Source organism: Eutrigla gurnardus (genome assembly GCF_963514095.1).
Source record: "Eutrigla gurnardus genome assembly, chromosome: 6".
NCBI classification, from domain to species: domain Eukaryota; kingdom Metazoa; phylum Chordata; class Actinopteri; order Perciformes; family Triglidae; genus Eutrigla; species Eutrigla gurnardus.
This window is the reverse complement of record NC_139920.1, coordinates 26,615,931-26,628,611: the sequence shown is the minus strand read 5'-3', so window position 1 is coordinate 26,628,611 and position 12,681 is coordinate 26,615,931. Positions and strand designations below refer to the sequence as shown.

General features: G+C 40.9%; 1 protein-coding gene across 3 annotated transcripts; it reads right to left on the bottom strand.

Moving 5' to 3' along the window:
• Nucleotides 1-2,321: 2,321 nt before the first annotated feature.
• matk (megakaryocyte-associated tyrosine kinase) lies at nt 2,322-11,456 on the bottom strand. Of its 3 annotated transcripts, none has more exons than XM_084012555.1 (13): nt 11,154-11,456; nt 10,985-11,030; nt 10,200-10,313; nt 9,988-10,100; nt 9,455-9,674; nt 8,031-8,124; nt 7,861-7,926; nt 7,676-7,775; nt 7,416-7,500; nt 6,783-6,856; nt 6,435-6,630; nt 6,247-6,333; nt 2,322-4,850 (listed from the first exon to the last, which is right to left on the bottom strand). In XM_084012555.1, exons 1-13 carry the CDS (start codon nt 11,237-11,239, stop codon nt 4,629-4,631), a joined length of 1,503 nt encoding a protein of 500 aa, XP_083868681.1. In that variant the 5' UTR covers nt 11,240-11,456; the 3' UTR covers nt 2,322-4,628. The 3 variants fall into 3 exon arrangements, with proteins under 3 accessions (XP_083868681.1, XP_083868680.1, XP_083868682.1); XM_084012554.1 differs by having other exon boundaries at nt 2,323-4,850; nt 9,988-10,103; XM_084012556.1 differs by having other exon boundaries at nt 2,323-4,850; nt 9,988-10,103; nt 11,254-11,456.
• Nucleotides 11,457-12,681: the final 1,225 nt, after the last annotated feature.

Below are 12,681 nucleotides of genomic sequence, written 5' to 3'. Positions count from 1 at the left end.
GAAGGCAGACGGTGGTGGTAGTAAACTCCAGGGGTCATTGAGGTCAAACTAGTTGCTTGTCATGATTAACATTTTACACAAACATAAATATTATAAAATCAAATATTATCATGAATAATCATCTAATTTCAGCCCAGATAACCATGGTTCAGCACAATAACATTTACTCTTCATTCCCGATAGTCTCACTTACAGCAAGCTTACTCAGTAATGATAAGTGGTCACTTATCCCCACATGATTTTGTTAATACAATTTTGTTTCTTCCACTGTTTCTCTGTTGTCCTAATTGCGCATAAATTGGTTAAGAAGAAGCATTTCAGTTATCAAGCTGCTTAGTTTTATCAGATGACAATGTAAGCCTCCTGATCCTATTAGAGGTAAAAGCAGCTAACGTGTAAATGCGCAGTGTCAGCTTACTGAGGGAAGTGGGGAGAGGGGGAGGGGGAAGGGAGGGAGGGGGCGAGAGGAACAGTGATGGTGTTGGTCTGACGACGAAGCTGAGTTCATGTGGTTCTCCGTTTCTCGGTCGTGCAAAGGCTCACGGGCAGAAGGGATGACCAACCAATCACAGCAGAGCATAATTCCATAAAACATGTTGAGATCGTTTCCATGGCAACGTTGAACCAAAGAGTCAGGTTAATGTTACTCTTCAGTGTGAAATAGTTCATTAAGCCGCCAGGATTTCTAAAGTAGTATGTTGAGATAGTTACAGCGATCAAAGACATAATAAAAACTGTCTCAAGAATACAGTTTAAAATTTATGGAATGATGATGTCATAATAAGTAATCACAATATTATGCAATATCTAGGGGGAAAGGTGATATTTTGGGAATGTCAAGGACAAGGTTGTAATTGTGGGTCGAGGATCGAGTGGTGATAGTGTGATTCATCAGCGTCTGAGCCTCAGGAGGAACTCTGACCTCCGGAACTCACTCAATATTTTTTTTATTTTATTTATTTTTTTACTCATTCAACATAGTGACCAAATCTGAGTCGGTCACGAGGTGCCAGCGGGTCCAAATACATACGTTGGGAAAGAGACCTCTATAAATCAGCTGATTGGTACTTTGCAGTACAAGGATAAATCAATATATTTAAATAAAATGTAATATAATCAATATTTTGAATAATACTCAAGTCTAATTTAATGAAATACCTTGTGTTAGCTCTCTTGTGTATTTTTCTTGTCTAGTGAATGTGAGTGTAAATCTAATGTTCTAAATAATATCTTAAATCTTGCAAATTTTCTGTTTTGGTCTTCTTTTTTCTTCTTTGGTTTTTGTGTCATTTTACACAAAAAAATCACTATAAATCACTATTTGGTTTCTGTATTTGTATTTGTACAAACATACCGTATATGTTTTTTTTATGTAGAATCTTAATTTCAACGGGTAAATTGCGCTGTCAGATACATTTCATGGAATACAAATTACGATATTTTCCTCTAAAATGTAGTGAAGTACAAAGTATCATAAATAAGGAATACTCAACAACAAAATTGTACTTCAATACAGTACATGAGTAAATGTGCGTGTATACTACTACACCACTGACAGTACTACACTTTGTGTTTACTATCATTCAGATACAAACACTCATCTTTAAAAGGTGAGTAAAATGTTTCATGACCAGAAGAATAACTTAAATAACAAAAACACACAGTATTTTGTTTTGAAAGGACATGCGGTTGTATTTGTATTAGTACGGTTTGTAAATAATTTGTGAAGGAAAGCGCCTGTCCAGGGATGAGCGGAGCTCGGATGATTCAGTTTTCTTAGAAAGACATCTTGTCTCGTACCTATATTAGTCCATGTTAGCTCATTTAGTCCTTCAAGTGACACAATCTACTTATACGTGAACAAGTTAAGCCCCATTAAGTTTGTCTACAATACACCTTCCTTTGTCCCACTGTTACATATGTGCATTGGCTCCGCTTGGAGCTGAGCTGTAAAGACCCCAAACAGCTTACATGATGCGCTCTCTACCTGGAGGAGCTCTGAGGATTGTCATGCTGCTCTGTAATCCAGCCAATGAGGATGTAAAAGGACTCGAAAGCTCCACCTGGAAAGCTGCATGTGGATTTTGCATCCGCATTCAAACAATTGACCACGATTAGGCGACTGTCTGCTCGAGTGCTTCTCGGCGGATGCGTCTCGTTTCATCATTTATCGACGAATGAAAGAGCTCAAAGATGATTCTTGTACTGAATCAAATTTGGACTGAGACCAGACTGAAGAGAAAAGTTGAAGGTTGTCTACAGGTGATAGACTTCAGCCAACAAATGGACCAGCAAATATTATATATGAGGTGTTTTTGCAGATAGTTTATATAAACATGTGTACACTGCAGCCTATAATAAGTAATACGTTAAAAGAGACCCTCTGAGAAGTCACCCATTAACACTTGGGTCCAGGGATAAAGCTTTGTTCGGTGGTATAAAAATACACACTGACAAACTGAGAGGAAATAATCACTGGTATTCAGAAAAAAAATTATAATTTACTCAGTAATATATAACTCATCCACCATCAAAGAGAGCAAATCTTTTATTATCTTTTTTTGTGTGGTTCCTTTATAAATCCTTGTCCAGAAAATTGCTGCTCATCCCATTAGAGGGCTTCAGGAAAACACCGAGCAGATTGAACAAACGGTGGAGGACCATCGCTTACTGTACGATAACAAGACGGAGGATGAAGCCTCAATTTGGGGTTCGTCTCCCGGGACAGAGACAAATACCAGGCTTACGTAGACTTAAGTCAAATGACATCTTTAATTCAGCCTTGTGACGTGACAACAATCCCACCCAAAAAAGAGAGTCTTCATTTAGTGGTGGGGTTTAAACGGTATTAATCTCACGAGAACAATGAAAATGTCATTTTATTTCTATTAAAAAGCAGCAGACGAGCACATGTGGTGAAATGAGTGATACATTAATAAATAGAAACAGTATGTGTTAAATAATAATGTTCAGTTCAAAGATTAGGAAAGCAAATAAAAGACATCTGTACCTGCAAAACTCCCAAGAGGACAATGGATAAAACAAAGCCACTCTTTTAATCTCAAAATCCTCATAAAGAGGGAAGAGAACGTAGTAATACATGTCGTATGTGAATTGAGTCAAAGTCCCCGAGAACGCTGACTGCTGGAGTGTGACGGACAAAGTGTCAAAAATAGTATGAGGCTTGATTTCTTAAAAAGTGAAATGATTTCCTCTTTCACGTGAAAAGGCCTCCTGACAACCTGCCTCGAATAAACATCCCAATAATTTTTTTTAAAAGCAAAATTCTTTGAACATTGAAAAACATTAAATATTACACATTTTTCATATTAAATCCTGAGTCCATGGCATATTGTTCACTGGGATCAAAGCAGATTTGGGTGATCTGCGATTAAATCCAGGATTTTTCCTGTTTCTTTCCCATATATGTATATTTAATCTTGCGTCATTAAATACAAATAACCTGTGTTTACTCTACAGAACAGAAGCTCTTTCATCGTACAGATGCCACATTTATATGGCAATAGGGGTGGGTAAAAATATCGATACGGCAATATATCGCGATACTTTGCCGCCCAATACAATATCGATTTTCAACTCTAAAGATCGATTTAAAAAAAAAAAAAAAAATAGATTAATGTTTAGACGCGTTGTGAATGCAGTACTTTATCCTTTTTCATTTTATTTTCAATATTTATTCCAGTCAATTTCATGGAAATTAATAAAATGGAGAGGCTGTTTTGAATGAAATAGTTTTGACTCAATTTGTCCTTTGATCAATATCATCTGATGTACATATACAGGTACTTGTGTTTTCATCTTTATTTATATCGCAATATCGTGATATCGTGATACGTATCGTATCGTGACCAAAGTATCGTGATACGTATCATGATATGTATCGTATCGTGACCAAAGTATCGTGATACGTATCGTGATACATATCGTGATACGTATCATATCGTGACCAAAGTATCGTGATACGTATTGCATCGTGACCAAAGTATCGTGATATGTATCGTATCGTGAGGTTCTTGCCAATACTCACCCCTACATGGCAACAAACAGACACTCGGACAGACAGAACTGAAATTCAAACTCCATGTAGAGTGTTATCTGCTACTCACCGGACGGCTTTGGCTTCACAGACAATCCTGGTTAGTTGGAGTCATTGTTGTTGTTGTTTTTTTTGCTATTTCACAGGATGTGGTGTGGTTTTATAAAGACAGTGTCAACAGATTTCACAAAACTTTACACACGTGTAGTTGAGATCAAAATGAAGTTCAAAGAAGGGCGTGGTCCGAGCTAGATCACCAAAGTCATTAGGGTTTATCCTCTGGGTACCATGAATGTCTGTACACAGATTTGTGGCGAATCTAGTAGTGGAGCCACCAATCAGAGCCGTACCATAGTCTCACCCCCCACACTGACGTTTAGTATATTCCTGTGAAACTCTTTCTCTTTGGCATCACATGACCACCAGAGTTACGCAATGATTGTCCTCAAGGAATCCAGTTTTGGCCTCCACCGGGCCATCACGTGTGACTCGTACCAACACTGGGGGTAACGATGTGCTGTATTACCTGTCCATCGCTCGCAACTCCACTGCCACCATTAGGAGCTCGGGATCAGCATCCGGATCCAGACCCGATCCCATCGCGGCGCTCCGACCCGGGGCTGCGTTTGCCCGACTCTCGCTCAAGTTTCTCTCTCAGTTTGTGGAAAGCAGGTCTCCTGCGGGGCTCCGGCTCCCAGCAAATCCTCATCAGGGAGTAAACAGCGGGGGGGCAGTCCTCCGGAGCCTCCATGCGATAGCCCCCCTCCACCCGCTCCTTCACTTCCTTCAAGGACTACAGGAACAAGGAGAGACAGGCAAAGGAAGGCGATGAATGATCATAAATCGGGATTGTGATTAGTATTCACAGTTTGATTAAACGTTGGAACAACAACAACAATATATATATAAATATATATTTCTATATATATGTACATATAAATATATATATATTTTTATATATATATGTGTATTAACAGGCTGGAGGAGGTAATCAACTGCATTTAAAAGGACACCGGCTGACCTGAGGTGCAAAGGAGACACGCTAACTGTCCCTTCGATTAATGCTGCCTGATCCCGCTGGCCTCATTTAACAGCCGGTCTCAGTGGTGAGGGATCACAGATTACCCGAGAGCCACTAGTGTCACAAACAGAGCTGGCTTTAAGTAGCATAGTTTCCTCCTTTCCAAACGTCTATCCTTTACAGTGTGTCAACATGATCCGGCCCCTCGAGTGACGTCAAACTGCTTCGTCTGTGGGCAGGTAACAGGTGAAGAGTAGCTTCCTTTGCACCCAAACAGTTCATTAAGTGGATTAGGCAAACTGAGAACAATAAGATTATTTCTATCTATTTCGTTATCCTCGCTGACGCACTATGATCTGAGTGACCCGAAGCGCTTTCCTGCTCAGACGCTGTAAGTCGATCCAGAAGATGACGGTCTACCGACAAATCTGACCGCAAGGCCCGGCGGCCTCCCACTCGCACACCTACTACGTTTCACAGACACAAATCCTTAAAACCACAACGTGACAGAGCTGCGTCACGGGCTCGAGGCTCTTTCCGGTTTCAGGAAAGCCGGACCAGAGAGGAAAGATTTTTCTTAAGTCTTCTTAGAGGTTGTCTTTTCTCAAAATCATCTTTTTAAATGTAGACGATGCAGACGAGATGGAGGTCTGAAACTTCTCAGTTAAAGAATCCAGATCAGATCTGAAGTAGAAAAGACTTTAAATATTAGGCCCTATCATCCCTAGAGGTCAGATTACTAAACAGACAGAAGACATCTTTCTTTCTTGCTGAGCGTTAGAAGAGAAGTCAACTGGTCCCGGCAAAGAAATAGTCCAGTACATATGTCCTCGTTAAGCCACATCTTATAGTTTAACATCGTTATTTGTGCGACTTAAATAAACAAGATAGGATGTGTTAATTACTGAGTTAAGGCCAGTGTTTTTGCTATGCTACGCTAACCGTCTGGTTGGAGCTTCACATTCAATGGACAGACACGAGACATTCAACGTGAATACACCTATTTACAAAAAAGGCAAACTATTGGTCAAACACATTTTGGTGTAGCTGACGTGTTCGTAATGCATTAAACATCTTTATCATCTCACTTAACACACACACACACACACACACACACACACACACACACACACACACACACACACACACACACACACACACAACGTACCATCTTAGGGTAAGGCTGACGGCCGTAAGAGAAGATCTCCCACAGGAGAACACCGTAGCTCCAAACATCGGATTTTGTGGAGAATTTCTGCAACATGGGAGCAATCATAGAAACATAATGAAACATCAGAACCTTTTCTCATGGATCTATCAAACCATAAAAGTGATGCAGCAGCTGTGCACACCGACCTCTTTCTTCAGAGCTTCGGGGGCGGTCCATTTGACGGGCAGCTTGGCGTTATCGGACACCTTCAAGTCCACCTTGGTCAAACCGAAGTCGCTGACTTTGGCCAGGCCGTCGTCGGACACCAGCACGTTACGGGCTGCCAAATCTCTATGAACCAACTTCTTCGATTCCAGGTACTCCATCCCCTCACACACATCTCTACACACACACACAAAAACAACTGGTCATTTAAATGTCTGCACCCTCGCATGATTTACATGAGGGGGGACGTCCACTGTGATGTGTATACAGTGTTTGTGGACCTGCAGCTGTCCCACAATGCACAGCTCTGAACACAAGTGTGAACTCACAGAGCGAAGCGGAGCAGCTGAACCGAGTTTACAACCGAGCGTCCTCTTGTCCGGAGAAAGTTGACGAGGTTTCCCTTTAACACAAACACACATAAAGGATAAAACACTTGAAGATGTCGTATTGATCTACAAATGTGTTAATCCAGCGCTAAACAAGTTATTTACTATTTCGTATTGTTCAAATTACAGTAACTATATAAGTGACCTAAAGTCATTATACAACCACAATGAGCTTCTGGATTTCAGCCTAATGTCATTAAACAGGAGAGGAAGTCAGACTCTGACTCCTTAAAGCTGCATTGGCTTACCATTGCATTAGTGGCGCCTCCTTGTGGCAGCAGGACGTATTGTAATTGCTTGGATCTTTGGGTTAAAGGTTACTTTTACTGAGAAAATTGTCTAGGATATAAAGAATGACTACATCGAAATAACTATAAAGCACATTGAATGAAAACACATTTTAATATATATATATAACTATTTATTCTCACTGGCTGCTGGTGCTGAATTTGCAGGAAAAAATTAGATGCATTCATAGCTGTTGATTCCTTCATTCTGGTTGTTAATATAATGATGTTTTATATTCCAACTGAGATCCGCTGAAGATGATTATATCACCTAGTTATTAATTACCTTAGTCATGAGCTCTGTGACAATATGAAGCCCTTTGTGAAGGATGACCCCCAACAAAACCACCAGGTTTTTATGCTGGAGCTTCCTGAAAGAAAGGGAATCCAAGTTCAAAACATTTAGTCGGCTAGAATAAAAAACATTTGATTCAAACACCTATGATCACTCGTACAATAAGCCTGAATCGAGTGGAAGAAAATGAAAAAGGTTGTTTTTATTTAATTCACACGCTCGTCAAAGTTGAAAGAAATGCTGGGACTCACGTCATGACTGTGGTCTCCTGCATGAAGGCCTGAGCTGTGACATCACATTTAATGGTCTTCACTGCCACTCTCTGGCCCATATAGTCTCCTTCATAAACAGCTGCGAGTCACACACACACACCCATCAGAATACATTCGTTTCACGTGTTGTAATAGTGCAAACAAAAGCAGAATTCAAAACTCACCACCAAACTCCCCCTCTCCGATATTCTCTCCCAGTTTGAGCTTCGTGATGTCCAGCAGCCACCCAGCTGGAGAGGAGAGACACGTGAACTATAAAACCTTTACAACCTGAAGGATCACGATCATGTTTGATGTGTGTGTAGATTCAGGTTTTTCTTGATGTCAGACTTACTTTTCGACAGTTCCAACTCCGCCGACTTGGCCCCTTGTTTTCGTTTGGGCTTCAGAAGAGTTGTAGCGATGGAGCCTTTGTTCTTCGAGTAGAACTGCAAAGACGAACACACAGTTATTTATTTATTTATTAATATGTATATGTGTCACATGTACACGTTTTATAAATGTACAATACATTCTTATTATCGTCTCTAGCTCTAGAGACAAAGATGAACACCTCCTCGAGAAACCATGTGAACACGAGTGAGGTCTGTGGTTTCACACCAAAAAAAAGGTGCGACTGTAACCTTTATTTAGTCACAAACCATTCAAATGACTGCACCACGGGATGTATGTGAAGATACTCTTCAGTGTCAGACCTCCACTTCCTATAAGCAATGGTACTAATATTGATAATAATAATAATTGTTAATTAATTAACTATTAATATGGAAGAAGGGTTTTGGGGAAGGGGTGAGAGTAAATAAGTTATTCTTCTTCTCACTCCTTTCTGAGCTGTAAAGAAAATAAATACTATTTGGATTTTTGTTGTTTTTTTATTCCTATTTTATGTCTTTACTTGTTCACAAATCAAAAAATATATTTTATTTCCTATAATAAAAACACAAAGGCGGCGGCTGAATTAAACGACACAAGTAAATTCTGACACGGTGACACTTTTGTATTGTGAGCAGTTGTCGTGAGCATGTATTTATAGCCATCCGGACGTCCTTCCTGCGTTTCCCCGCGGGAGTAAGTCAGCTGGTCTGACTCAGAAGCCTTCTGTGGTCCGCTGATAAGGTGCAGGAGGAGAGCTCGTCACCTCCGTCGAGTCCGTCTTCCTCACGCAGAAACAGGCCAAACGCAGATAACCCGTAAAAGGGATCTTCTTCTTGTGTTTTCCTGTCTTTGCTTGAAAGATGTATTTTTACTCTGGTACTTTGGCCATAAATACAGCAGCCATCTTAACAGGACCGGACGTCTAGTTGGGACTCCTCGTCACAGTCTGTGGCCTCATTAACATAAGGACTTAAGACCCTACTAACTGTAGTCGGTCAACCCTTTGGAACATACTGAAGTATCTCACCAACTATTAGATGAACTGCCATGACATTTTGTTCAGAAATGCGTGATCCCCAGAGGATAAGACCCACTGACGTCCCCTGACATTAAGGCTTCATTTGCATGACCGCGATGAAGCTGAAATAATTATTTTATATACTTCAATTTTGACCTCCTCAGGCTTTTTCTCTTGTCTATGTCAGGTGAAGTTGTGCCAGAAATCCTTCCTCTGAATAATAGAAAGTACAGGCGGGTCTGTTATATATATGACGCTTACTTTTTAAATAATGTATAGTGTTATATAGTCTATTTTGTGTGCATATATAGCAGAATCATTTTTTTGTCCTGGTTACACGGAACGACACAACTTGGATGGCTCACCTCTATCATGTCAATGAGGTTGTAGAAATACTGTGCGTTGTCGATGGTCAGCTGCTTGTCCTGATACATCACCCGGTAGTGGATGACCTCTCGGGAGACGCTGACACACAGGACGTAGTCGCCGGGATGGCGGATGGACTCTCGAACCAGGAACAGGCCGTCCTCGGCCGGCTGCAGCTTACACACCGCCTCTGGACCCGAGATCTTCCCGTGAAACCAACTGGTGAAAAAGGCAGCGTGGGGGAGAGACACATATATAGTTTATAGACGGTGATTTTCTAACAGAGGAGATGAAGTTTACAGGTGAATAAAGAATGCAGACACAGTGATTTTTATAGCACGTCTCAACTCAAAACAATGCGGTCACAAGTTGTGTTTTTCAAGTTGACCAAACCAAGAGCTAAATTTAGAAAGGAGTGTGTCTCTGCGTCACAGTCACACCGCCCGTGTGTTTGCTGTACGTAAACACGGCTGCATCCTTCTGAGGATGAGGCTGCTGTAAAAGAAAGATGTGCAACGGAGCAGGAACTTACGGCATGAGGCTGAGGCTGGGGTCGACGCGCAGAGCCTCTCTTTCACGCACATTGGTGGAGTTGATGAGGCCTTCGTCTCCCGTGGCGTTGTGTCTCGCCTTGTAACATCCCTTCTTCTGGAAAAAAAGAGAGCAAAGTCTCCTGTGAAACGGTGGGAAAACGACGTTGCTACCGAATGACTGGTCTGCAGCCTCGTTTAAACATGACAGTACCGCGCTCGCATCAACGATAGTGAGGAGGTCTCCTTTGTGGTAAGCCAGCTCTCCGGGTTTGGGTTTCCTGTGGTCCCCCTTGGCCACACACTGTCTACCAGCAGCCCAACTCATCTGCAGGGCCAGAGAAAAATAATAATGATGATAACAACAACAATAAGAGAGCATTGGAAGAGTGGAATTTAAAGATAGGGGAAATAGAGACAAAGCTCATTTCAGGAATTATCTTTAAAGAATTCATCATTTAAACACAAGAAAACTATCTTTTCATAATTGATTATTTATTGGGAAGTGTGTTCTTCCTGCTCGACTGTAAACAAATGACACGTTCAGTGACTAAAAGACTCGAGGTGAAGGAAGCGGTCTGTTTGACCTATAACCACAACCAAATTACACAAGTCTTTCTAGGAGACTTCTGATATTATTAGGAATTTATGAACACTTCAAAATAATGTCTTCCCCCCCAAAAAAACATTAGCTTGTACCCAAATGTACCCTTCAATCAGCGATGATGTGTTTATGCAGCTCATGATGATGCTCCATGAGAACCAATGAGAACTGCATATGGAGTAAACTCCAAAACACCTTAAACTCTTTTTAGTTTAACAGCACAATCATCTCACAGCTGACTTCAGACAAAAAAATGTTTTTTTTAATTAATAATAATCTCAAATATGCATGTTTATTCCAATTTTAACAGCATGCTTTACCAAAGTAACACAGCAGCTTGAATCAGCTGTTTGTATATTGACTAATTAATTTTTCTAAATCATACACAGGCCTACCTTTGCCATGAGCAGGGCTGGAGGGCGGCAGGATTCTGTCGGACACCTGTCGAGGAGAATGAAGGGATAATAAGAAGAATATAAAATGCTGTGCAGTCTTTAAACAGAGAGCTCAAGAGCAGCTGTTGTCAAGGCAATGAGGGATGAGCGAACATAATGGAGCACATACGAGGGTGTTGACAGCGCCGCTGTCGCATAAATTAAAAGTAAATGGCTCCGGACGGCTCGTCGTTCTGTCTGGTTTCCTGTCGACATGAATGTTTCAGTACCTGCGGCTCTCGGGGCAGATGCTGCTGCCGCTGCCGAGTCTCCTCCTCGGGACAGCTGGCTCAGAAAACCCGCAAAACAAACGCACACAAAAAAAAACACTTCACGGTGACGTTTTTCTGTCAAATGTATCCATTAAAACAAGTCGCGAGGAAGCGACGCGGCAGACATCAGAGTCCGAGACACGCGCGCGCGCCGCAGCAGCTGCTGTCAGAACCCCGGACTACTTCCTCAATATTTCGGAAAAACGTGTTTCATATTTCATGAGGTGACACACGAAGATGTGACGCTTTATGTGACTTCACTTCAGCCTTCTAGAGAAAAATGTGTGTGTAATCTGTTCAAACACACAAGCAGAAGACGTAAATGGCTTAAAAGTGTTTTAATATCTCCTTATTTTTTTTTTTAGGCGACACTACAAAGACATTCAAACAATAAGAGGACAGCGACGTTCACACTTCTCCGTTTAAACAATACAAAATAGATTTCCTTCAGAAATAAAATAAGCATTAATTACATGATGCTTCATAAATGAAAATCAAACTTTAAAAAAAAAAATCTCCTCTCACATCAACTTTTAAGCCAAATAGTTGTGCAATTGTCTCTTCCCTGTCCTACATCTCTGTGAAATTATATCATATTACATAATAAAACCCAAAAACAAACAAAAACAACTCATGTTCCCCTTAAATACACAACATGATGCAGGCACAAGGAAGAAAGTCAAACTTGATCGTTACAGTAGATATTCAGTCTTATTTCTCGCACTAAAGCTTCTCTCCTCTGCCAACCGTACTCTGGAAGAAAAAAGATTACTAGGCATATTATTCAAAAATGATAAAACGGCTGCATTCAGTAACATTGTCGTTTCTTAAGTGCTTCATTCCCTCAGCATGCTACAGACTGTGCAACATTTCCTCAGACATCTCCAGTGTGACCTCAGAAAAAAACCACACAAAGCACAGCTCCTGTGTCTTTGCACATTTCTCACACAAAACCTCAATGACGACGACGTTTCAAGGGGAAGTTATTTTAGTGTGCCCGTGTTGTTCGGGTGATGCAGGGCCTTTCAGGGTTTCATAACTCTTTCAAGTCATCGCCGTCGAGTTTGTAAAGGAAACGTTGAAAGAGGAGTTAGTGGTTCCCTCAATGGCGCTGCATGATTTTATTACTAATGTGTCATCTTAGGCACAATGAACGTCACAGTACTGCATGTATGTAAAATATAAACACAGTCCCGTCTCCTGTGATCTCTCTCACAGTTTCAAAGCTTCTAAACTTAAACCCATCTTTTTTTTTGTTTAACACAGACTGGAAAACACATTTTTGTTCACAAACGTCATGCACCAACGTTAGTTCAGAGGGTCCCGAGAGTTTAGACCCCGCTGGAAATAAAGCTTAAGGTGCTGATGATTTTACTGCCGTTAACG

Bases quoted from the DNA above. Each gene is read 5' to 3' on its own strand.
- matk (XM_084012554.1), bottom strand. From the start codon at position 11,239: ATGTCGACAGGAAACCAGACAGAACGACGAGCCGTCCGGAGCCATTTA. The intron at 9,675-9,987 runs GTAAGTTCCTGC...CTTTTTCACCAG, and splicing joins CCCAGCCTCAGCCTCATGCC to TTGGTTTCACGGGAAGATCT. The intron at 8,125-9,454 runs GTGAGCCATCCA...TCGTCTTTGCAG, and splicing joins ACCTCATTGACATGATAGAG to TTCTACTCGAAGAACAAAGG.